Source organism: Rhinoderma darwinii, chromosome 2 (assembly GCF_050947455.1).
Source record: "Rhinoderma darwinii isolate aRhiDar2 chromosome 2, aRhiDar2.hap1, whole genome shotgun sequence".
Classification (NCBI taxonomy): Eukaryota; Metazoa; Chordata; class Amphibia; order Anura; family Rhinodermatidae; genus Rhinoderma; species Rhinoderma darwinii.
In genome coordinates this window covers 102,267,596-102,295,426 of record NC_134688.1, presented here as the reverse complement: position 1 = coordinate 102,295,426, position 27,831 = coordinate 102,267,596, and the positions used below count along the sequence as shown (strand labels likewise).

Sequence of the window (27,831 nt, the reverse complement as noted above, 5' to 3'; positions counted from 1 at the left end):
GTAAATGTGACATGGCCTCCGCAAACCATTCCTGCTAAATTTGAGTTCCAAAAGCCAAATGGCGCTCTTTCCCTTCTCAGCCTCGCCGTGTGTCCAAACAGCCTTTTATTACTACATGTGGGGTATTGTTTTACTCGGGAGAAATTTATTTACAAATTTTATGGTGCTTTTTCTCCTTTAGTCTTTGTGGAAATGAAAAAAAATTAGCTAAACCTACATTTTATTTGAAAAAATTTAGATTTTCATTTTCATGGCCTAGTTCCAAAAATGTTTGCAAAAAAACTGGCCGGTCAAAATGCTTGCTACACCCCTAGATAAATTCCTCGAGGGGTATAGTTTCCAAAATGGGGTCACTTGTTGGGGGTTTCCACTGTTTTGTCCCCTAGGGGGCTTTGCAAATGCGACATGGCCTCCGCAAACCATTCCTGCTAAATTTGAGCTCCAAGAGCCAAATGGCGCTCTTTCCATTCTAAGCCCTGCCGTGTGTCCAAATAACCGTTTATTACGACATGTGGGGTATTGTTTTACTCGGGAGAAATTGCTCTACAAATGTTGTGGTGCTTTTTCTACTTTAGTTCTTTTGGAAATGAAAAAAAATTAGCTAAACCTACATTTTATTTGAAAAAATTTAGATTTTCATTTTCATGGCCTAGTTCCAAACATTTTTGCAAAAAAACTGGCCGGTCAAAATGCTTGCTACACCCCTATATAAATTCCTCGAGGGGTGTAGTTTCCCAAATGGGGTCACTTTTGGGGGGTTTCCACTGTTTTAGTTCCACAAGACCTGTTCAAAGCTGACATGGTGCCTAAAATATATTCTAATAAAAAGGAGACCCAAAATCCACTAGGTGCTCCTTTGCTTCTGAGGCCGGTGCTTCAGTCCAGTAGCACACTAGAGCCACATGTGGGATATTTCCTAAAACTGCAGAACCTGGGCAATAAATATTGAGTTGCATTTCTTGGGTAAAACATTCTGTGGTACAAAAAAAATGGATTCAAAATGAATTTCTGGAAAAAAATAATGAACTTTGTAAATTTCACCTCTACGTTGCCTTAATTCCTGCGCAATGTCTAAAGGGTTAAGAAACTTTCTAAATGCTGTTTTGAATACTTTGAGGGGTGCATTTTTTAAAATGGGGTGACTTATTGGGGGTTTCTAATATCTAAGGACCTCAAACCCACTTCACAACTGAACTGGCCCCTGTAAAAATAGCATTTTGAAATTTTCTTGAAAATGTGAGAAATTGCTGCTAAAGTTCTAAGCCTTGTGATGTCCTAGAAAAATAAAAGGATGTTCAAAAAACGATGCCAATCTAAAGTAGACATATGGGGGATGTTAGTTAGCAACATTTTTGTGTTATATAACTGCCTGTCTTACAAGCAGATACATTTAAATTGAGAAAAATGCAAATTTTTGCAATTTTTCGCTGAATTTTGGTGTTTTTCACAATTAAATACTGAATGTATCGGGCAAATTTTGCCAGTAACATAAAGTCCAATGTGTCACGAGAAAACAATCTCAGAATCACTTGGATAGGTAAAAGCATCCCGGAGTTATTACCACATAAAGTGAAACATGTCAGATTTGAAAAATGAGGCTCTGTCAGGAAGGTCAAAAGCGGCCAAAGAGGGAAGGGGTTAAGCTAACTGGTCTATAATGTCCCGGGGAATTTTTGAAAATAGGCACCACATTTGCCCTGCGCTAGTCCCTTGGCACTATACTAGTCACTAGAGAATGTATACATGTGTATTACCTGCTGCTGTATTTTATAGGACGCTGCTTCGTTTCGGGCAGCCATTAGGTCACGGGATCTTCGGTTTGAGTCCTTGCGTCCTACAGTGGCTGCTGTAGGGACCAGAAGTCAGTCTCTTAATGCAAGTCTATGAGAGCCTCGATGTGAGTCTCATTGACTTGCATTGAGAGACCGACCTCTAGTTTCTACCGTAGACGCTGTAGAATTTGGTTTGTCAGTAAACAGATCACATGACCCCACAGTGGCCCGTGAAATACAGCACAAAAGCTAAGTCAATACATATTGTAGCGTCCATGGCCGCGGGCCGTCGGGTTTACTCACCTCCCGACGCCCGCAGCCATGGATCTGTGAGCGCTGTTCTCCGTCTCCCTCCTAGGAGATGCCAGCGCTCACTTCCGCTCCGTTCGGCTGGGTCCCGTAGGGTGCGCGCGCACGCTCGCGCCCGGCCTTAAAGGGCCAGCGCGCGCAATTAGGAAATCATCATCACTATCAACTGCCACGATTTTCTGGTCTATAAGAAGGCCCCTGGCCTTCTAATCCTTGCCTGAGCGTTCTTAGTCTTTCCCAGTCTGTCTCGCAATGGTCCCTTAGTGTCTCCCGTTCCAGCCGTTACCCGTGCCCTGTTACTGCTCCTGTATTCCGTATTGTTCTAGTTCCTGTGCCTACCAGCGTTGGAGTGTCATCTGCCACGTCAAGTGTCATCTGCCACGTCAAGTGTCTTCTGCCACGTCAAGTGTCTTCTGCCACGTCAAGTGTCATCTGCCACGTCAAGTGTCATCCGCCACGCCAAGTGTCACCTGCCACGCCAAGTGCCATCTGCCACGCCAAGTGTCATCTGCCACGCCAAGTGTCTTCTGCCACGCCAAGTGTCACCTGCCACGCCAAGTGTCATCTGCCACGCCAAGTGTCATCTGCCACGCCAAGTGTCTTCTGCCACGCCAAGTGTCTTCTGCCACGCCAAGTGTCTTCCGCTTCATCAGATACTGCCCGCCACGTCTGGCGCCACCTGCCGCACCTGCCTCCATCCGTGCTGAAGCCACAGCCACCGCCCGGACTATTTCAGGTACCCAAGCATTACTGTCTGCCATTGACTTCCGCATAGACTGTGACCTGGTCAGCTGCCTCCCCGCTACAGCGGAGCGGCCTAGTGGGTCCACATACCCTGTGTCCGTGACACATATCACTACATTAAACTACATTACATTTGGGGGAAGGGGGTGGAGAAAAAACCTAAAGTGCTTCTTTAACCATTGTTAATTTTTTTTGGTGTAACATGAACACATAACATCTATAAAGCATTCACTAAGCAGCAGTTTATTACAGTGGTGGTACATGCAGGACAGACAAACACTGTCCATATTCCCTATTATGGCATATAGATGTCATAGAAGCTGAGTCTGGTCAGACATAGTGGAGAACCGCTGCAAAGAGTGACTTTCTTTGGCGGACTTGCCTCAACTAGGTATACACGGTTGCCCATTTCCCATGAAGCAACGCAGACACAGGTGGTAACAACTTTCCCCAGCAATAACAGGTGGTCACCAAGCTTTTCAGCCACTTCACCCACGTAATCAGCTAATTATCAGGGCGGCTAAATTTAAAAAGATGGCTGTCGATGCTTGACATCTCTCAACAGGACAACCCGTTCTCTAAAACAAGTCACTATAGCGGCTAGGTGATCGAGGCAGGCCCGGCTGCTAAAACCCATGGCAATCAAGTGCTATTTTGGATGAATATGTAATAAATGATCGTTCTAAATCTGCTACAGTGGGAGGCGCCATTGCTGTATATGAATAGGTTTAAAAGAACATACAGTATATGATCCTGAAAATACAGTACATATATAAAATAATTACCTCTAGCTTTAATGTGGATGAGGGATCGTCACTTTCTTCAGTTGATTCAAAATCTGCTGGGGGTGTGACAGCCTGTGTATGTAGGAATTACAAATGCAATTACATAAGATTACTATTATCAAAATAGGAAGATTTATAACACTTTTTTACCAGTCCACATAAACTCCTCAACTTCGCTTACAATTCATTTTGTCACGGGTAGTTAATTTAGGAGCACTAGAGCAATGAAAAAGTGAAAAAGCTGCCGTAGCAGTTAGTTAGGTTGTAGCTTTTATTTTCCAAAGGGTCCCTGAAACATACTAGGAATTTTATTGGTTGCTATACATGAGTGTTCCACTTTTTCTTCACATTAACTTCGATAAATTTTGCCATAATTATGATAGATATTTTTGGGGATTACTACCTTGGTATAGATATCTACTGGAATTGAGTGGTCATTTCTTTTACATTAAAGAAATTGTCTGGTTTGGTGTAATGTCTAGGTGTCCCAATACTTTTGTCCACATAGTGTAGGTACCATAGGATTCAGAATAGTGGCGATATAAACTGTTTGACACCCACAATAATGAAATACAACAATAAAGCCTGAGTGAGCATATCTTGGGTTTATATGAGCTGTCAGGATGCTAAGATTTAGGGTATGTTCACACGGCCTATTTTCAGATGTAATTCGGGCGTTTTACGCCTCGAATTACACCTGAAAAGACGGCTCCATTACGTCTGCAAACATCTGCCCATTGCTTGCAATGGGTTTCACGACGTTCTGTGCAGACGAGGTGTAATTTTACGCATTGCTGTCAATAGACGGCGCGTAAAAATACGCCCGCGTCAAAGAAGTGCATGTCACTTCTTTGGATGTTTTTGGAGCCGTTTTTCATTGACTCCATTGAAAAACAGCTCCAATTACGTCCGTAAAAGACGCCGCGAAAAACGTGAGTACATGCAAAAACGGCTGAAATTCAGGAGCTGTTTTCACCTGAAAACAGCTCCGTAATTTCAGACGTAATTTGTTAAGACGTGTGAACATACCATTTCAATTCTAACAAGCTGAGAAGGAGTCTTCTCAGCTACACTGCCATGCTACTGCAGAGGCTCTGCTCCTTTCCTGACAAGTAGGGCAAAAAAATATTTCTATTGTCTGCTCTGCAGTGTACAAAGGATCACTCTGCAGAGACCCAGCTGTGGGAGAGTAACTGAGCATGCGTATCCACCAGCACTCAGCTTGTGAATGTGCACATTGCAATACACTTTGAACACCAGGTGGCGCCATACTATGTAAGTAAATGTCATAACCCTTCACTGGATTGTGTGGGTGTTTTTTTTTTGCTTTTATTTTGACAGCATGTAAAGAGCAAACCTTGTTCATTTTTTGTGATTTATAAAAAAAATATATATATATATGATATTTAATGTAGTGACAACCTCTTTAAAGAATTCAAATATTAGTTCCTGGAGGTACTAGTCTTTTTATTTTTTTTTAGTAGTTCTAATATTGTCACAGTGTAAAAATGTGTGCAAATATGATCAATTACACAGCTAATTAAAAAAAAAAAAATCTTTCCCAAGATATGTCGTCACCAGCATGTCAACTATTATTATTATTATATGCAGCTCTTTCAGGCTGGAATTACATATTCAGTTTTTGGTGCATTTTTTTATGCAGTTTTTCCAAGCTAAAGACAGGAGTGGATTCAAAAGAGAGTAGATGTAAACGTTTTTCCATTACTTTGGCTTCCTTTTGGATCCACCTCTTTGTTTGGCTCCCAAAACTGTAAAGAAAACTGCATCAAAAATTGCATTAGTGATTCTAGCATAACAGTAAAAACAGTAGCAAAAAATACGCTCACACGTCCTGGAGTCTTCGACCTCCTGGGTGGCTTCCATGTTTTTTCTCTGGTCTCTATGTTGATGAAGAAATTCCTGCCTGTGACAGAATCAACATGATATTCCCAATTTTCCATTATGTGGACAGGAGTACATGTAGGGCTAGGAGGAGCCCCTTTTCTCTGCTTCATCTCTTCCAGGTTGCAGTAAACTGGTGTAGTATTCTGCATTGTGTTATCCAGACTCACCTAGCCAGAGAAGAAAATATAAATGAGTACGTAAATATATATCACAAGTGCATAATTCACAAACAAAATGTAAAACGTATGTATGGAGTTTGCCAGAATTTATTTCAAACATGTAGCATGATACATAGTAAATTTTCTATGCATGTACATAGAGTCTGAACAATTTAAATTCATCATATTATATACTCTAATGATTGTATTGTGATATTGTGAGTTTTTAACTTGTCCTGTATGTATGATGCCAACACCAATGGGAAATAAATTAACACCAAGTAAATTGCTTTCACAGTGTTAGCAGTGCTGCTGAATTGTAATGACAAAGGCACCTCAACTGGTTAAATGTCCTAGGTGTGGCATTCGTTGAGGCATATTTCTCCCACAAACCTTTAAAAAATACATAAAAAGGCCATAACTACAACATACTATGATTTTAAAAAAAAATGCCACCAGGGCCAAAAAACGCATGGAAAATCTGACAAATACCACAAACACCATCCTTTAAAAACCCTAAGTTTAGCAGAAATTCGATAATTTAAAAAAGACTACATAAATTAGTGTACTACAATTTACTTTCACCAATTAAAACATTTGGACATGAAGGTGGTACAGTGTGAGGGAGAACTAACCATAGAAATCATAGCAGTCACGTGATCTGCCTCCGCTGGAGGTACGCCACTGGTGCTAGCTTATCTCCTTGCACATGGTAAAGCTGTCTATATAATAAGAGTACTGATACCGTCTCTCTTTTTTTTTGCGTCATTATAGATCTTCACCTACTGCTTTAACTCTTTCAAGAGGTATTCTGGCCAAAAATATTTATCACCTATCTAAAGGAGCGCACAGTGGATAGGTGATTAATGTTTTTGGCCTGAATACACTTTAAGGTCTCTTAGTACAAGATAAGTAATGAAAATGGTCTCACTTCTTCTATGTATTTAATGCATCACCAATAAAGTACCTGGTTTACTACAGATTACACTTAAAAATCTACAAGTTTTATCCCAGTATTGAAGGACACTAACCATATAAAGAAATTGTGGTTAGCGCTTTTGCATTTTTCTTATAGGTAATGCAAAGTCTCTGCAATGTTTATTACCTTTTACATAAAGTATATCTATATGTAAATAGTAAAATGATCTCCAAAAGTGAACCTAGAATTTAATGGGCAGCAGCGTCTGTGTGTCTCTCTCTCTCTCTCTCTGCTCCTGCCTCCCCTCTCCTCTTCATAGACTTCTATGGACAGTACTGCCTGTGTGGCTCTCTCTCTGCTCCTTCCTCCTGCACCCTCCCCTCTCCGTAGACTACTATGGGCAGTGTCTGTGTGTGTGTGTGTGTGTGTGTGTGTGTGTGTGTGTGTGTGTGTGTGTGTGTGTGTGTGTGTGTGTGTGTGTGTGTGTGTCTCTGCTCCCTCCTCCTGCCCCCCTTACTATTGACTTCTATGGGCACGCTGTGGAGACACTGTAATGTGCTTTGGCAGAGAAACCCCCCACTTGCTGCAGCGTCTCCTCTGCTCTGTAACTAGATGGAATTAGCTTGACAACAGCAGGTAGACAACAGATTACAGAGAGAGAGACACCTAGTTGCAGTAACTTCACACAGGAATCACATGGATGAAACAACTAAATTTTAACAGTAATTAAATTAGAAATTTGATATTTATTAGATTAGAATAAGTTGTTTGAAAAGTTAGTGTCCATTTAATGGTATATTTTAGATGGCCATAGCTGAAAGCACCTGACAGATGTATATCCAGTTCAGGGATAATGTAAAAGTTGATTTTAAAAAAATGGTCTATATCGAACCTGCTTTATTTGTTAACCAGCTAGAATGAGAGTGTATTCTCTTCATAGGAGCATTCAAAGTCCCTGTCCAATCAAATGCAATGTCTACATTATACATACAAAGCAGGTTTCTGGTCTAAGGTAAATAAAGAGTAATTATTGTATAAAATGTATGCAGAATATAATTACTTTTTTCTTGCAGAAAGTCCAAGGACTTTAGTCATAAAATGAACAGTGGAGAGTTGATAACGTAACATGAAAACTAGTCAAAGTCCAAAACATTTTGCTATTACTGTATTTGTGTAATGACTGAAGTAAAGTTCAGTAGAAAAGGAAAGACCCTTCATTAAAGAAAGAATTTAGCTATATTCTGAGACTATGTACCTTAACGGGGTTGTTCAGGATTAGAAAAATTTGGCTGCTTTCTTCCAAAAACAGCATCATACCTGTCTATGGGTATGCAATACCACACACAACCTGTAGACAGGTGCAGTGCTGTTTTTAGAAGCAGAAAATCCTTTTCAACCCCTTAAAGGGGTTTTCCGAATTAAAATGTGTATGTGTTAATGCTTGTAACTTATGAATGTACTTACATTTTCCGAATTGGCCCTATTTCCAGATGCTGACGTGGGGTACATGACGGATGACGTCACTCGCTGTGTTGATAATCAATTTTCTTCCGGGTATACGACACGTCACTAGTGATGTGCCATGTATGGGCTGTTCTGCTGTACAGCCAGTAACATGTATTCTCGGTAGCTGCTATTCCCTCGAAAACAGCAGGGACCGCGCATATGCGTTACTGGCCGTACAACAGAACAGCCCATACACGGCACGTTACTAGTGACATATCGTATACCCGGAAAGAAAATTGATGATCCACACAGCAGCCAGAGAGTGACGTCCCCCGTCGTGTACCCCACTGCAGAATCTGCAAACGGGGCTAATTTGGAAAATGTAAGTACATTACAAATGTATTTACATTCATAAGTTACAAGCATTAACGCATACACATTTTAACTCGGAAAACCCCTTTAAAGCATACCTAGCTTTTCAGGTGACTTTTCAGAATAAGCTGTCAAATGTTTGAGTATGATTTTGTGGACTGGTTGAGTTCTTGCAAATAGAATATAGAAGGTTCTTTCTTGTACAGATTATGTTCTAACTACTGACAATTTAAAACCCTTTTTTCTTTTCTGCTAAGAACCCAATTAAGGGGAGGGGTTAATTGCTCTCAGGTTTTTTTCATTTAAACTGCAGGACTCATTCTGAGCTCGCTCTCACTGGGCTTGCTGGACTAAGTGGCTTGTGAATAAATGGAGTTAAAAAAAACAAAGTTAAAAGCAAGAGTTTAAAGGGAATGTGTCGCTAGAATTATTATTATTTTTTTAAGTTAAACAATCATTATTTGAGTGATTACACATTGTTTTAATTTTTTCCATTTTTTCACAAGTCAGGAAATATTATACATTAGATTCTAATTTATAACATTTCCATGTGCTGGTCACTAGAGGGAGCAGTTCCCAAAATTGCAGCAAGGTCAATGTGGTAAAGCAACCTCATTGCTTTATGCTGCAAATTTGGGGTAGACACACTCACTCTAGTGTCCTCACACAATCCCCCCTCCCTTATTCTGGCTCGTGCCAGGAGAAGGAGGGGGTTGAATCTTCAAACCTCCTACACTGTGTGCCGCCATTTTCTGAGCGAGTGCACAGTGTAGGAAGATTAGATACAGTGCTAAGCAGACAGTATTACCCGAACATACACGAACATAACACACACATCACATACACAAACACAACTTACCCGCTCCTGCCGCCGCTGCCGCCTCCGAACCTATTCCTTGCGCCTTCGCTTCCTTGAACATATGACCGGAAGCCGCGGCCGGAAGTCGTCATCTGACTGTCCGGCAGCAGCTTCCGTTCCACATGAAAATGGCGCCGGATTTAGCTCTGCTAACGAGCTTTGTTTTGGTCTGTGTGGGAGCGGCGCATGCGCCGTTCCCACACAGACAGCGTACGCTGCAGTGAATGGAACAGCTCCCGTTCGCATTCTCTATGGGGATGTATGTGCCGTATTCCATCTCTGTATGTGTCGTTAATCGACACATACAGAGATGAAAAAAAAATGGCAGCCCCCATAGAGAAGTAAAAGTAAGAAAAAAAATAAGTAGAACACAAATAAATAAAATTTATTTTAATATCACACTAAAAGCAATATTATATATAAAAAAAAAAAATTCATGACACCTTCCCTTTAAGTCCCTGTAAGTACTCTACTTTTCTTTTACTTTTTTAATTGTTAACTGTTCTCTGTAACTGGGGTAATGGATTGCAAAATTTGTGGTTTTCTTCAGTGCACAGTTTGCCATATGTATGTACGACTGGAGCCAGAGTTCCAGGGTGAATACCTCTGTGGCAGATGTGAGCATGTTGTTCATCTGGAATCTCGCATTAGAGACCTGGAGGAGCAAAATGCTAAACTGAGAGTGGTTGATAATCTTGAGCGGAGCATGCTGCTCACTGAGCAAGCAGTTAGTGGGATAGACCTGGAGGGTGAAGACATGGGTTAGGAGGACCAGGGAAGTAGCTAAGTTAATGTAGTTAGGGCCATAGAAGGGTCTTAGAAAAGGAAGACCACTACTCTTTCTGTTATTCCAAGCAAAATTGACAAGTTGGGTAATGATGTGAAGGTGTCAGTCTCAGGAATAGCAGCTCTAGTGGATACTGATCCTGATCTGCCTAACAGCCGGGAGAACAGCCCAGCTAGTAGTCTGGTAGATGGTAATGCAGGTCGGGCAAGACAATTAGTAGTTATAGGGGATTCTATAATCAGAATACGGATAGAATATTTTTTTGCCAAGACCACCCCAACCAAATCGTTTGCTGTTTACCTGGTGCCAAAGTTCGGCATATGGTGGAACAGGTGGAAAGAATTATTGGGAGGGGCTGGTGACCATCCAGCTGTCGTGGTACAGGTGGTAACCAATGACAGAACACATGGTAGGTGGAGGAGCCTGAAGAATAATTCTAAAGAACTAGGCTACAAGCTGAAGGGAAGGATCTCCAAGGTTGTATTCCCTGGTATACTACCTGTGCCATGCGCATCACAGGAAAGACAACGGGAGCTCAGGGAGTTAAATGCATGGCTTAAATCTTAGGGTATGTGGACACGATAGCAGGCATTTACGTCTGAAAAGACAGACTGTTTTCAGGAGAAAACAGCTGCCTCGTTTCAGACGTAAATGCTCCTCCTCGCATTTTGCAAGGCTTCTCTGACAGCCGTAAATTTTGAGCTGTGCTTCATTGAGTTCAATGAAGAACGGCTCAAATTACGTCTGAAAGAAGTGGCCTGCACTTCTTTTGACGAGGCTGTATTTTTACGCGTCGTCGTTTGACAGCTGTCAAACGACGACACGTAAATGACAGGTTGTCTGCACAGTACGTCGGCAAACCCATTCAAATGAATGGGCAGATGTTTGCTGACGTATTGTAGCCCTATTTTCAGACGTAAAATAAGGCATAATACGCCTCGTTTACGTCTGAAAATAGGTCGTGTGAACCCAGCCTTAGAGTAGAGGAGACAGTTTTGGATTATTGGATTATTCTTAAGGCTCCTCCACCTACCATGTATTCTGTCATTGGTGCCTAGATCACTGGGCTGACTTTTTATTGGAGAACAAACTGTATTCTCCAGATGATTTGCACCTGAATGGAAGCGGGTCAGCTGTCCTGGAGCAGAGAACACGAGCAGGGGTGGTGGAGTATTTAAACTAAGGATGAGGAGATGTCTGTATGTTAGAAGTGATATGAAGGTGAGAGTGAAAGAGGCAGTGGGTGAAGAATAGGAGGAGGTTGAGACCATGTGGTTGGCATTACAAAGGGAAGAAAACACTAAAAAATAAATTTTTGGTGTATTCTATAAACCCCTCAACATCACTGAGGAGATGGAAGCTCAGCTAACAATTACCCAGATATTAATTGGTGTCATGGTTCTACTTCAACTGTGAAAGGGAGAAACTTCCTCAACTTGTTGCAGAATAATTTTATGGCCCAGTTCGTTGAGGACCAGACTAGAAGTGAAGCTCTGTTGGATCTGGTCATTTCTAAGGCCTCATTCACACGACAGGGTCCGAGTGTCGGCTGGGAAAATCGGCCGTTTTTCGATTTGCATCCGTTCCGATTCCGTTCCGGGCCGTGTTGCCGTTTTTACCGGCCGATTTGGACCCGATTTGTATCCGTTTTTTTCCATGACCGTTTTTTAATCGGATTAATTTCATTTGTCAATTGTTATTTGTCAATTGATAGGGACATCAGGGGCAACTCCCGAAGTGGAATCTCCATGTGGCCGGTGATTCCACTTCTGGAGTTTCCCCTGATGTCACTGTCCATATATGGACAGAGACATCAAGCGCTCTGTCCAGGAGCGGAATCCCCGAACACACGGGGATTCCGCTCCATCAGTGGGGCTAGCACATAGAGCAGGGACCTCGCTACAGCAGTAGCAGCCGCTGCAGCTGCTAGCGGCGCCATCGGCCATGGTAGATGTTGCCGCTAGCAGCCGCTATGGCTGCTATAGCTGTAGCGATGCCTGAAGAAGCGCCAGGGCGGAAAGGAGGCTGATTCGCCGGGCCAGGGAGATTTGGGAAGGGAGCCATCACAGCGCCCCCTTCCACCTGCTGTACACCCCAGCCCTGCCTCACAGTACCCCTGCACATAGTAGAGCAGGGACCTCGCTACAGCAGTACCCCCAAAGTGTTAGCTCCAGCATACAGCGCTTCTTCTGAATGGGATACACTCCTCCTCCTCACATGCACTCTGCGCTGTGAGGAGGAGGAGAGAGTGCGCAAGCGACGGTAGACCCGGCCATCACTCGGGACACATTCCGGTGATGGCCGTGTATTACCCGGCCCCATAGACTTCTATGGGAGCCAGGCGGCCGGGCACCCGGCCGAAAATAGGGCATGTCCCATTTTTTGACGGCCAGTTTTCCCGGCCTGTCAAAAAATCGGTTGTTTTAATAGCCCCATTAGGGGTCTATTGTTCCTAATGCAGCCGGGTGACGGACGATTTATGAACGGCCGTCACCCGGCCGGGAAACCCTGTCGTGTGAATTCCGCCTAATACTGCAGAGCTTGTTGGGAATGTCACTATTTGTGAAAACCCTGGTTTCAGTAACTACAATATTATTTCATTTTTCCTATACTGCAACAAACAAACACAAGCTGGAAGGCAAAAGCACCCAATTTTAAAAAGGTCAATTTCTACAGGATGAGGGCTGCACTTCAGGACATGAACTGGGAACAAATAATGTCGAATAATTGTCCAAATGCTAAATGGGAGTGCTTCAAATTCACTTTGTATAATTATAGTGCAAAAGTTATTCCTATAGGTAACAAGTATAAACGACTAAAATTGCATCCCACATGGCTTACACCTTCTGTAAAAAGGGCAATATATGACAAAAAAATTAATCATTTGAAAAATATAAATCTGAGGGTTCCGTTTTAGCCTTTGAAAAGAGCTTAATAAAATCTGTAATAAAGTAATAAAACCAGCAAAAATACAAAATGAAAGGCAAGCGGCCAAAGACAGCAAAACAAATCCAAAAAAATTCAAGAATCAGAACCAAGATCAGAACATGTAGAACCCCTAAATAGTGGTAATGGGGAGTTGGTCTCAGGGTTCAAGAGAAAGCAGAGCTACTAAATGGATTATTGAGCTCTGTATATACAACAGAAGAAAGAGCAGCTGATGTAGGCGATGCCAGGGCTGTTAATACATCAATTAGGCCTTATGCACACGCCCGTATTGGTTTTGCGGTCGGCTGGACTGCAAAAAAAACTCCCTTGTTGTGCATCCGTGTGTCATTCGTACTCCGCAAATCTGGACCATAAAATGACTTGTCCTGAGTTATTGCGCTCCGGATTTGCGGCCTCCGCACCGATCCATTTAAATCACGATTGTCTGAATGAGGCCATAGAAAAGAATGGGTCCACAAATTATCAGCAAAAATGCAAAATACGTAAAAATACGGTTATGTGCATTAGGCCTTAATATACTGAATCGGCTGAATATGGAAGTTATGCATCTAGGTAGTAATAATTTGCATGCATTATATGTCCTCTAAGGAGTTAAACTGGGCAAGTCACTTGTTGAGATGGATCTGTGTGTATTTCTAAATCATAGTTTAAATAACAGCATGCAATGTCAATCAGCTGCATCTAAAGCCAGCAGGAAAATTTGTGTATTAAAAGAGGCATGGATTAGTGAGACGGAGACATTATATCACCACTTTACAAAACATTAGTGCGGCCTCATCTAGAATATAAAATAGGTTTATTATTTCTACTGAATAAAATAAATTTTAATGTAAAAAAGGGGGTTACTTTATTATTTCTGACTTTTTTTTTTCTTTATTACACTTAATTTAGGTTGTTTTTATTAGTCCCACTAAGGGACTTGATTCTGCAATCTTTTATCGCTTTTATAATGCTATGGAATACTTAGAATTCCAAAGCATTAGTGCTGATCAGTGTTAGGGTATGTTCACACGGCCTATTTTCAGCAGTTTTTCGGGCCGTGAAAAACGCCATGAAAATCGCGAGTGGCTTAAAAAACGTCTGGAAATCAGGAGCTGTTTTCCCTTGAAAACAGCTCCGTATTTTCAGAAGTTTTTGGTTAAGCGTGTAAACATACCCTTACAGCGCAGGGTGGGAAGGATTTAATGTACATTTTGTACCTTTTAATATGTCAATGAGACATTTTAGGAATTAGTTTCACAGGGATAAGGGTTCTGAGACCCTTAATAATCACTAAAACAAATGGCTCACCACACCTATTTGAGTATACTTTCTCTTTGGTTCATAGCCCAAAGCTTTCCTGTGTATAAAGTATGCAAGTTACTGTCTATTATTATACCTTGATTAATGTAATCTGTATGTTACAGAGTGCCGTCCTAAATAAACAAATTAAAAAAAATAATAATAATTCCCGGACACAATCACCACTCATCGTGGCTACAAAAAGTATACATTTATTATTGAGGTTAATTTTAAAACAAAAAACAATGTACTAAAGGCAATTTTCACTTTACAACCTCTAATCCATAACTAAATTATTCCATAAAGTACCCAAAAATACCCTGGCCAGGGTGGATGTTACCAAATAATGAAAGTAGTGAAAGTTTTAATACTAAACAGATGTTCCTCATAGAACTAATTGTATTCAGCCCACCAACAACAGCCCACCAGCAAGCAATAATTCAATTTCCTCATAAATATAATGGAGGCAGGAAGAGCACAAATAATCATCAGTAAATCAGTCAATGCTGTAAATGTTGGCTCATACAGCATACTCTGTTAACACTTCTTTATGATTGTTTTATAGGGACTGCTATGTGGCAGGCACAATGTTCTGTGGGGTTGGCAAATCCATGTACATGTTTTACTGTGCTAGAGATGCCATTTGGCCTACACTGTACGCACTACAATTGGAGCAGTCCACCAGCAATTACAAATAGGGTTGGTTTAGGAGTTGCACTTAGGGAACGAGGTGGGGCTTACTTCTTAAATATTGGCTGCAGCACGTGCAGGGCCGGCTCCAGGTTTATGTGGGCCCTTGGGCGTCACAGACTTAGTAGGCCTCTTTGCGGGGGAACTCACGGCGGCAGTAAAATGGCAGAAAATTTCACTTTGTGCCCCCATATACACGTTAGGCCCTGTTTATGACCCCATATAAAAGTTAGGCCCCCAGTTTGTACCCCAATAAATTTAGTGCCCTCTGTAGATAGTGCGCAACATATATGGACAGTGTTATCAGGGGCAACCCTAGAGCCATAGTCCCGGGCAGAGCACTACTAGCACTCTGCCTGGGACTCCTGGTCTGTTCCTGACATCACTGTCCATATATGGATAGTGATGTCTGGAGCAGAGCTGAAGTCCCGGGCAGAGCGCTGAAGTCCCGGCAGATCGCTAGTAAAGGCTCTGCTCCAGTACTCCGGCTCTGGGGAAGCCCCCGACATCACGGTCCATAAACAGCTAGTGATGTCAGGGGCAACCCCAAAGCCAAAGTCCCGGGGAGAGTGCTACTAGCACTCTGCCTGGGACTCCTTCTCTTCTTTTGACATCACTGTCCATATATGGACAGTGATGTCAGGGGCTTCCCCAGAGACGGAGTCCCGGGGCAGAGCCGCTTGTAGCGCTCTGCCTGGGACTCCTTCTCTCCCTCTGACATCACTGTCCATATATGGACAATGATAGCAGGGGTTTTCTCAGAAACGGAGTCTCGAAGCAGAGCCGCTAGCGCTCTGCCTGGGACTCCTTCTCTCGTCCTGACATCACTGTCCATATATGGACAGTGATGCCGTGACGATGGCAGCGACAGCACCCGGTGGCTGAGTGGGCCCCCCCCCCGGGTAGTGGGCCCCAGCACTTGCCCGATTTTTGATTCCAGCCCTGAGTACGTGCATCTATGCTTCTGTGATTGAGGCTCCTAAATAGAAGTTAGCCATTATTGTGGCACCCGAAAGGCAGCTTGCTGCCCTTTGTATAAAATATGGAGTTGGTCCCCCTTTGCAGCTAATACAGCTTCAACTCTTCTGAGGTTTTCTACAAGATTTTGGAGTGTATCTGTGGGAATTTTTGCCCATTCATCCAGAAGAGCATTTGTGAGGTCAGACACTGACGTTGGACAAGAGGGCCTGGTTTGTAATCTACATTCTAGTTCATCCAAAAGGTGTTCGATGAGGTTGAGGCCAGGGCTCTGTGTCGGCCAGTCAAGTTCGTCTACACCAAACTCACCCAACCATGCCTTTATGGACTTTGCTTTGTGCACTGGGGCACAGCATGCTTCCACAAAGTTGGAAGTATGCAATTGTTCAAAATGTCTTGGTATGCTGAAGCGTTAAGATTTCGTTTCACTGGAACTAAAGGGTCTAGACCATCCCCTGAAAACAACCCCATTGCATTACCCCTCCACCACCAAACTTTACAGTTGGCACAATGCAGTCACGTTCTTCTGGCATTCGCCGAATCCAGAGTCGTTCAGCAGTCTGCCAGATAGAGAAGCTTGATTTGTTACTCCACAGAACACACTGCTCCAGAGTCTAGAGGTGGCGTGCTTTACCCCACTCAATCCAATGCTTGACATTTTGCTTGGTGATGTAAGGCTTGCTTGCGGCTGGTCGGCCATCTCATGTAGCTCCTGGGGCACAGTTTTTGTGCTGCAGTTGAGTCAGCAGAGCTTTGCAGTCTTTTATGCACTATGCGCCTGACCACTGAATGAAACACCTGAAATCAATGATTAAAAGGTGTGTCCCAATACTTATGTCCATATAGTGTACTTGGACACTGGGCCCTTCCTGTCTAATTTTGGCACTGATTATTATATAACTTTACTTTCACTGAACATTAAAGGCTATGTAAACCTTTGAAAGGCAACATTTTATTTTATTTTAAATAAAAAGGTGTATCAGTGTGTTTTGTGTCACTTTGTAAATACTTTTTATTAAAAATTATTTTAACTTTTTTAGATACAGCTGCTCTGTTCTCTATACAGAGCAGCTGTATCTAGCGCTGTTCACTGAATCCGTCAGTCCCACGGACTTGACGGGTTCAGCTTTGGTGGGTCCTGCGTGTCTCTGCGTGTTATGAACTTAGAAGTGATGGTTTACAGGAGGATCCTGCGTGTCAAAGACACGCTAGACCCGCCGACATGGAACCTGTCGGTTCCGCGGGACTGACGAATTCAGAATTATTTTTCATACAGGGGCTTGCATGTAAAGAATTGAGATGTCAATGTCTTTATTTTGAATAGTGTGTAGCAGCCAATAAACAGGTAATGCTGCAATATGTCGGTAGAACAAAGAAATGAGCTAATAGAGTATATTAAGAAAAGGATATGTCACAAACGCTAACTCTTGCAGCAATTTTATGTTTCATGATTACTATATGTTGTCAGATTAATTGTGCAACATCCATTTGCTGTGTACTTCGGATCCATTATTGATTTCTATTAAGTTGTATAACCTGGATGTAATATATTTCTGAGCAATACACTATATGTCATCAGTCAGTCAACACAACACTGGAATGGGCCATTAATAAAGGGCAATTTAAATCAATCATCCCTAAAGTGTGGAATTACTTTGGGTCAATTAAATTCCACCTTGGATCATTGTTACTGTATGGAATCTTAGATCATGGTCACAGTACTCTAAGGCCTCATGCACACGATCGTAGCCATGTGCACGGCCGTGATTTTCGGGTCGGCCGGCCACGGAGTGTAAGCCGTGAGCCGCCCGCAAATCGCGGGCTGTGCACATGGCTGCGGCCATTATTTTCAATGAGCCCGGACCGCAGAACACGGCCGTAATAAGGCTTGCCCGTTCTTTCTGCGGTCCGGGCTCCGGGGCCATGCATGGACCGTGGAAACCACGGTTGTGTGCATGGCCCCATAGGAATGAATGGGGCTGCAATTCTCCCGTGGATTTTCGGGGGAATTGCGGCCGCAAAAGCACGTTCGTGTGCATGGGGTCTTAGACAGCCTAAACATTGTGCCACGTTACATCAAATGCCATATTAGACCTTGTTAACACCGTGCAGATTCGCTGCAGATTTTACAATTATTCTCAAGCCAAAACCAGTAACGAAACCTAAACAGAAGAAATACATAAAGGAAAGCCTTATAGGTCTGCTCTCCTGGAACCAATAATGGTTTTGGCTTAAAAAAATGCATGCAAAATCTGCAGCAATCCTGCACAGTGTGAACAAGGCCTTAATGAGCTATTCGCATCTAGAAGCAATGAGAGAATATCTTTGAGATACAACAGCAAAAGAAGCACTATGCGCAGCTGCAGATTGAGACCCTGCAGCTCCATAGTGCTATGTGCCGCAGTACAGCCTCCTGCACACGGCTGACCAATTCAGAATTTATACAGAAACATTGTGCATACCCCAGACTCTTGTTTTTGGAATGAATAGTGGGCGAAAAACAACAACAAAGAAATCTTCATTAAGGCCTCGTTCACATCTGCATCGGTATTTACATTGTTCCGTTCTGTCAGAGGAAAACATTTCCATTGTACAACGAACACCATCGGCGCCTGACGGAACCCATTGTTTCCGTGGTTTTACCGGAAACAATAGCGCAGCATGCAGGGGCGTAGCTAAAGGTTCATGGGCCCTGTAGCAAGAATTCAGCTTGGGGCCCCCTACCCCTCCACAACACCACCAGAGCCCTGCGCACGCCTATGCCCAGCTGCCTTGCCCAACAGATGCCATGAATGCTCCCACAGTATAATGACCCCATAGCTGCCCCCATAGTATAATGCCCCCATAGCTGCCCCCACAGTATAATGCCCCTCACAGTATAATGCCCCCATAGCTGACCACCACAGTGTAATGCTCCCCATAGCTGCCCCCACACAGTATAATGCCCCCATAGCTGCTCCACAGTACAATGCCCCCATAGCTGCCCTGCCAGTCTAATGCCCCCATAGCTGCCCCCACAGTATAATGTCCCTATAGCTGGTCCCACAGTATAATGCCCCTATAGTTGCAACCACATTATATTGCCACCCATAGCTGCCACATACAGTATAATGGCCCATACAGTATAATGCATGCCATAGGTGCCCCATACAGTATAATGCCCCCCATATAATATAATTCCCCTACACAGAATAATGCCCCCATATAGTATAATGCCCTATAGCTGCCCCATACAGTATAATGCCCCCATAGCTGTCCCATACATTATAATGCCCCCATACAATATAATACCCCCTCAGCAGCTACTGCATGAGCCCCCCTCTCATACCCAGTATAATTCGCCCATATGTATGTACCTAATAGAAAAATAATAACATAATTACTTACCTATCTCCGTTCCCACGATGGGTGGAGGATCCTTCTCTGCACTGTGCTGTGAGTGACTCGGCGCAGACAGGCGTAATGACATCACTACATCGTGCCTGCCTGCGCCAAGCCGCTCGTGGCACAGTGAATGCTGGAGCATGGCTCCAGCATTGAACCCAACTGAATGTGCGTTCTGTGGACACAGATTCAGTTGGAAACGGGACCTGCACAGTCAGCGCTGTGTGCCAACGGGCGCCCTGTGGGAACCCCAGGCTAAGGGGCCCAGTCGCAGTTGTGACCCCTATAGCTACGCCACTGGCAGCATGCTATCTAATGGAGTCACTAATGCAGATATGAACCAGGCCTAATGGCCAGCTATAGGGCCAGCTACAGAACAGATAAAAATTTAGAATGATTATTTGTCATTGAACAGTCTTTAAGAATCGCCTTTATCTCTTCTTAAAGAGGACCTATTACCAGTATTACATTATCTGTTTTAATTTAAAAAAATCATTAGCCCCCAGAAAAATAAATAATTATCTAAATATAACAAACTAAAAAAAAATGTCAACATTTTTCTGGGAAGGCACTCGACATAACGGGAGCGTCTTGCTCCTTGGTCATTTACATAATGTGTGTTCTACCTACATAGCAATATTTTTTTAAATTATACATAGATGGTCATTTATTTTTCTGGGGGCTAACGATTTTTCAATTAAAACAGTTTTTAAATTGCATATGTCTGGATGATAAGAGAACAGCTAGCTGTCGTGGCACGCTGGGACATAGGATGCTGACCACTTATGAAAATGGAAAAAGTCAATACATAACAACATATAAACAAAGGATATAAAGAATGCACGTAAGCATTGAAGACACACAAAGAATAATATATATAGGCAAGCATTGATACCTCGAACCTGCTCAATAGATCAGCACGCTGGGCAATGCAGTTCAGTGATGACATCACTGAGGGAAGAAGTCACCTCATGCAGCAGATTTAGACTCCCCCATTCACAGACGTCAATAAAGTGTGCAGCTTATGTGCGGTCTAGTGCATTAGAACTTTAAAAAACAGGTACAACTATAAAAACTACATAAAAAAAACTTTATTGTAGCCCCTATGACATATTCCCTGAATGTCAATTGTTGAAAATACATTTAGTTTTTGTCAATTTTTAATGCACTTGTCCCATAATGGGAGTTTTATACATTAGACATGTTGATCTCATATAGCAGTGTGTCTATATATACTGCTATTTGTGCGCAACCTTAGATATAAGCTTGGTTGATTAATTTTTTTCATAAGTGACACATTTATAGCACCTTTAACATTCTGTTATACAAGACCAACAGACAGAAATCCCTTGTTGTCTACAGTGCTCTAAAGCTTAGAAGAAAACAGTTAGATACTCGGGTAATTTACAGTCTTATACAGGTCATTTTTCTTTACCTTTGATATGCAGATCTCAGCGGGCTGATACCAATACGCAAGCATTACATTTTTGATATGCATACATCCCTTGTCCCAGCAAATGTCCTGAGCACAGCGTTTACTTGTTGCCTACTCTTTTTACTACTGGCTTACAACCTTCCTGCTATATCCGGTTCCCCTTCTTAAAGAGGAACCTGAGATGTGACATTTTGCAAGGAAATGGGTTTTTTTTAGATTAAAAGTTTCTAGACATTTATAGTTACTTAAATGTTTAGTGAGACAATTTAATCATACAAACCAGTTAACTATTACAATTTATATCCTTTATTGCCAAATTTTTATCTAAATGCAGAAAAACATTTATATTTAGTGTGGACAATGAGGTTAGGCTTCGTTCACATCTGCGTTGGGACTTCGTTCATGGGTTATGTCGGAGCATTACGTCAGGGGAATCCAAACTGAAACAAACGGAAACTATAGGTTTCCGTTTGCATCACCAATTTTTTTCAATGTTGACGGATCCTGGTGCAAATGGTTTCCGTTGTTTAAGGGTTCTGTCGTTTTGACGGAATGAATAGTGCCGTTTGTTTCAGTTTGGATTCCGTTCATGGGTTCCCCTGGCAGAAAACTCATGAAGCCTTAGTTATTTTGCTAAAATAATGCACCCTCAAGCAGATACATCTCCTTTATATACATTTACTTTCCAAACAGTACCTCCCCTGCTTGCCATGACACTGTTATAACTTCTACCTGCAGCCGCCACTAGGGGCTGCTCCCTAGATACAGATTTACACATTTCCAATGGAGTTCAATATTAGTTGTATAAATCCATATGCCGTTACCTCCCCCCTGTGGTGGCTGGATAAAGTAAAAATGTATATAATTTCTAAAGCGAGCTTTCTTATTCAGATATCTTATTAAATTACTAAACGCTGAATTTTGGACCTGAAAATGGAATGCTGGACGTTAACATTTCGGGGGAGCTGTCAGTGGGAATTGATTTATGTGTATGCTTCTGCTCCCAAACAGGCATCGGGCTCCAATCGATTTAGGTTAGTTTTTGGCATAGAATAGTCAAAAATGTTGACGCACACCATATTTGTGCACAAGTTTGGGACTCTTCTCATCTCTCGCCAAATGATGATAAAAGTGTGTGGGGTTAACCGGGAGGGGGCCACCAAAATCTGACAGATTTATTCATTCTTACAGAAAATGGCAATTCTTCATCTGCTCATTTGCTTTCCTGATGCTAAGACAGACCAAAATTCTCCAAATGTATTAAGGCTGGGATCATTCTATTTGAATCACCATTGATCTCAATGGTGATGGAAACTTTGCTAATGGTTCCCATTTGTCACCGTTGTGAAAGGGTTCCGTTATTTTGACAGAATCAATAGCGCAGTCGACTGCGCTATTAATTCCGTCAAAACAACGGTACCCTTTCACAACGATGACAAACAGAAACCATTAGCAAAGTCTCCGTCACCATTGAGATTAATGATGATGCAAACGGAATCTAAGGTTTCCATTTGCCTTTCTGTTGAGAAAACTCCAGCGAAACCCATCAACGGAAAGCAAAGCTGATGTGAACCGGCCCTTAGGGGTTATTAAGATATATTATGAACTGGACAAAAATGCTTGTTAAATAGCACAAGTGATGATTTTACAGGCTATGTTTTTGATAGACTTGGGATTCCCGGCTGAATGTGGGCTAGTCGCTGTCCAAGTTTCATAAACACAAAAAAATAATTTTTATTTCACTTAGCAGGAAGAAATATGCTGGCAACCCCAAGGTATGTTAAGAAGTCTATGTTTAGGAAATTTCTGGAAAGCCTTTTTTGGAAACATAAAGCACAAAACTTGGACATTCGCAGTGGTTACTTCTAACTTCTTTCATTACAAAATTCCTATCTCTGATTTAAGTGCATTCTCAACATAAATTTATTTTTAGGAGAATCTACTTAAAAGGGGTTTTCCTGAGGGAGAATATTGATGGCCTATCCTCGTGGCAGACCATCAATATCTGATTGATGGTGGTCCTACTCTCATCTATTTTGAAGGGGCGAGCGCTGCTTCCCCTTCTTTCTCTTTTTTGCTCAATACTGTCAAACGCCAACGAGTGTGTCAGCGTTTGACAGTCTGTAAGGTGAGAGATGAAGGGGAAGCAGCACTCGCACAAGCCTATCTCAGGATAGGCCATTAATTTTTTTTCTTTGGAAAACCCCTTTAAACCACTTGGCGATATGTGGCATACAGTTACGGGACAGTCACCAAGGGGAAGTATGTAGTGGGCTCACAGGCTGACATAACGCCGATCCCAGTTATTTAACCACTTAGAGTGCCACGGCCCCCTCCAATAGCCCATTGCCCCGCCACCGCCAGAACTCAACGAGAGGGCTTAATGTGAGCTAGTAAAAAAATAAGTATACTGCAATACATAGGTATTGCAGTATATTGTGCAAGTGATCCAACGATTGCTTGTTCGAGTCCCCTATGGAGATTTATAAAAGTAAAAAACAGTCAAATAAACAGTTAAAAATAAAATTCTAATTTAAAAACGCCCCCTTTTCCGATTATTCCCTTAAAGTTATTTCAAAAATAATGAAAAGTAACATAAACAGTATCTCCGCTTCCGTAAAAGTCCAAACTATTAAAACGCTGAACACCGTAGAAATGTAAAAAATCGCAATACAAGCACCTCGCTACCCAAAATTTATTTTATAAAAAGTGATAAAAAAAAATACCAACAAACTACAGCTCACCCTCCAAAAAACAAAGCCTCACTCCGCTACATCGACAGAAAAATAGAAAAGAAGTTATGGCTCTCAGAATATTAAGACTCAAAATATATATTTTTTTAATAAATTGGTTTATCTCTGTAACAGTAGTACAACATGAATGGAGCCCCCTGATCCCTGTCCTACCTTCTGCAGCTGATTCTGCATTCAGCGCAATGTTTAACAAGGTGGTTGGGTTTTCTAAAAACAGCCGGGCTCGTTTTGCAACACTGTTTCTGGAACGCCCACAGAAATGGTAAATGGAAGTTACTGAAATAACATAGCACAGCAAGCTACGCTGTTTCCAAAACTGGGAAGTGACAGCATCAGAAGTTAGAACGGGGTACAGAGGGCCGCCTTCTAGAGATAGGTGCGGGTCCCAGAGGTGGGACCTGCATCTATTGGACATTTATGGCATATCCTGGCAGACAGGTAACATGCTGTGACATCACAGCTTTGTTTTAGTCAGATAAGCAACTATGATATCATATGAGTGTTTCAGTCCGGTAAGTAGATGTGACATCACAAATCTCTAAGCTGCTGTGATATCATAGGTGGGTTTCAGTCAGGAAACCTGATGTGGCATCACAACTGGATTTTAGTCAGTCAATCTACTGTTACATCGCACATGTGTTTCAGTCAGGTTAGTTACATTGACATCACAACTATTTTGAATTAGGCAAGCAATGGACATATCATATATACTATGAAATTAGTAGTTGGAAATCAAGGAGCACATATACTGTTCTTGCACAAGGGCCGTCGGTTGGTGTTTGCCCCGGTGTCATTAGCTTTGTGTGACAGGACCTCTGGAATAAATAACTCAATTGATTCACTCTTTGCATTTACACGTTAGCTACAGTATGAAGGATGACTACATGATCTCTGACTACTGACGCTCTTGTCCTATATCCCCCAGACCGGAGACAGTAAATGGTAAAATGAAGGGAAAAGTTTCTAACCTTATCACTTGTTTATAGGTGTTAAAATGTACAGAAGGCATCAGTCAGGTTCAGAGATGTTACTGTACAAATACTTTTAGCAGACAGCTCAGGAGTTACAGCCAGAATCTCATACACTTCCTTCTTTCCCTGCTTCATTTCTACTTTGGGCCTTTTTATTGGTTTTTGTACCGACCCTTCTACAGTTACTTAGAGCGGCTCTTCTGGGAAACAACAGAAAAAACAGACTGTCAAACCAGGCCGGTGGAGGGGGGATTCCCCTTGCTCTGGATACCCCTCTTTAAGCTAAAATGGAGAGACGCACCAGAAGAGCCGCCGTGTAATACTACGTTTCCCCTACAGTGTCTGCTGCCAGGAAAATTAGCACCTGACCACATCAACCCCCCGTCAAAAACAGATAATCGTCGGGGATCTCAGGAGTCGGACATGTGCAATTAGTTGATCCCTGAGTCTGATTTTAGATTAACCCCATTCCCGACATTTGTCGTATAGATACGTCATGGAAAGCCAGTGCTTCCCGTATTTTGCCATATCCATACGACAAATAGTGGACACCGGTGCAGAAGCTGAGTCGGTGCCACTATCCCCATGTGTCGGCTGCATGTTATAGCTGACACCCTGGGGTAATGACGAGAACCAAAGTTTTCTCCGATCCCCGCCATTAACCCCTTAGATGCAGCGGTCAAAAGTGATCGCTGCATTTAAGGTGTTTGCAGCTCATCGACACCCCAGCAATGCCGGTGGCTACAAAGGCAACCAGAGGCCTAACACTGGCCTCCCGGTATGCCTAGTACGAAAGACTTTGAGGCCCCCGACCGGAGGCGGGGCCTAAAAGGCTTCCGTAGCCGCCAGCAAGATGGCGCCGGATCAGGAGCTGAACCGGTGTCATCAGCGGTGGATGTCAGCTGTATGTTACAGCTGGAATCCACCTGTAACGGAATGAACCGGAACTAGCTCCGATTCCTGCCATTAACCCCTTAGATGCAGCGATCGATAGAGATCGCTGCATCTTAGTGGTTGGCAGCAGATTGGTAGCTCTGACCTGCAATCGCAGGACTGCCGACTGCTACTATGGCAACAGGAGGCCTAACAATGGCCTCCTGCTTTGCCATTACGGAAGCCAATTAGGCCCCGCCCGGAGACGAAGCCTAATCGGCATGCTGTCAGTGAATGACTGACAGATCTAATACATTGCACTACATAGGTAGTACAATGCATTAGAAAAATAATCTGACAATTGGACAATTGTTCCCTAGTGGGACTAAAGAAAAGTGAAAAAAAAGTGTAAAAAAAGTAAAAATAAAAGTAAAATAAAAGTTTCAAGTAATAAAATAAAACATAATTGCCCTTTTTCCATTATCAAGTCCTTTATTATTGAAAAAAATAAACCATACATATTTGGTATCGCCGCGTTACGGCCTGAACTATAAAAATATTATGTTATTTATTCCATGTGATGAACAGCGTAAAAAAAAACTTTAAAAACAATGCCAGGATTTCGTTTTTTTGGTCACTTTGCCCTACAAAAATTGGAATAAAAAGTGATCAAAAAGTCGAATGTATCCAAAAATGGTACCAATACTAACTACAGCTCGTCCTGCAAAAAAATAGCCTTGACACAGCTCTGTCGATGGAAAAATGTAAAAGTTATGGATGTCAAAACATGGCAAAAGAAAAAAGACATTCTTTTTACAAAAGTAATTTTATTGTGCAAAAAGTTGTAAAACATAAAAAAAGTGCTATAAATTAGGTATCGCCGGAATCGTACGGACCCGCAGAATAAAGTTAACATGTAATATATGACACGTGGTGAACGCTGTATAAACAAAACGAAAAAACTATGCCAGAATTGCTGTTTTTTGGTCACCTTGCCTCACAAAAAATAGGATAAAAAGTGATCAACAAGTTGCATGTACCCCAAAATGGTACCAATAATAACTACAGCTCATCCCACACAAAAAACAGCCCTCATACCACTACGTATATGAAAAAATAAATTAGTTAAGGCTCCAATATGTCAGGAAAGAGAAATATGCAGTTGTGCCGGCCCGAGGGACTTTCCCAGCAAAATTCCGCAAACTGCAAATGTGCGGAGTATCAACCAAAAGGGGGATAAGAAAGGACATCATTTATCAGTGCGACACTGGCCTGTGCAAAAAGGATTGCTTCACAGCGAAACAAATATCTATGGATTATTTTATTGTTTACCCCATTATTATACCACCTGACTATGCCCCTGATGTACTCTACCCAGCTTACATATGCCCAACATTATAAACTAAAATACCAGTAAAACTCCAAACAAAACTATTACCCAGCAAAATCCACGTTCCAAAAGCCAAAAGGTGCCACCTCCCTTCTGAACCCTACGGTGTGCCCAAACAGCTGTTTACTTCCACATATACGGCATTGCCATACCCTGGAGAACCTTTTTAACAATTTTTAGGGTGTGTGTCTCCAGTGGCACAAGTTGGGTATGGCATATTTGCCACTGAAATGGCATATCTAGGGAAAAATATTAATTTTTACTTTGCACCATCCACAGCGCAATCATTTATGGAAAAGACCTGTGGGGTGAAAATGCTCATTACACCCCTTAATAAATGCCTTGAGGGGTGTAATTTCCAAAATGGGGTCACTTCTCAGGGGTTTATTTTATTATTTCACATTAGAACCCTGCAATTGTGAACCAATACTTTATAAGTCGCTAAATTAGGCCTCAACTTCGCATGGTACTCTTTCACTAGTGAGCCTGGTCGAATGTCCAGGCAAAAGATTAGGGCAACATGTAGGGTGTTTCTAAAACTGGGAAACACATCATAATAATTAGAGGCACAAGCTGGGCACCACATATTGGCATATCTATGCAAAAAATCCCATTTTCACTCTGCACACTAATTTCTGCAAAACACCTGCGGGGTTAACATGCTCACTGCACATCTTAGTGAATACCTTAAGGGGTGTAGTTTCCGAAATGGGGTCATTTTTGGGGGGTTTCCACAGGCTTGTGCCCACAGGGGCTTTGCAAATGCGACATAGCACCCAGAAACCAATCCAGCAAAATCTGCACTCCAAAAGTCAAATGGCGCTCCTTCCATACTGAGCCCTACCGTATGTCCAAACAGCAGTTTATAACCACAAATGGGGTATTGCCGTACTCTAGAGAAGTTGCTTTACAATGTTGGGAGTTTTTATTCCTTTATTTGTTGAGAAAATGAAAAATTTTGAGCTAAAGCTAAGTCTTATTGATGAAAAATTTTATTTATTTTTTTCACTGCCCAACTCAAATAAAATCTATGAAACACTTGTGGGGTAAAAATGCTCACTATACCCCTAG

General features: G+C 42.2%; 1 protein-coding gene across 1 annotated transcript in view; it reads right to left on the bottom strand.

Moving 5' to 3' along the window:
- The window catches only part of ARHGAP9 (Rho GTPase activating protein 9), a 174,495-nt gene that overhangs the window by 116,253 nt on the left and 30,411 nt on the right, over positions 1 to 27,831 (bottom strand). Inside the window, exons 3-4 of the mRNA XM_075850164.1 lie at positions 5,458 to 5,682; positions 3,611 to 3,682 (exon numbers count right to left, since the gene is read on the bottom strand). Coding sequence (XP_075706279.1) covers positions 3,611 to 3,682; positions 5,458 to 5,682 — 297 coding nt within the window. The remainder of the gene's footprint in view (positions 1 to 3,610; positions 3,683 to 5,457; positions 5,683 to 27,831) is intronic.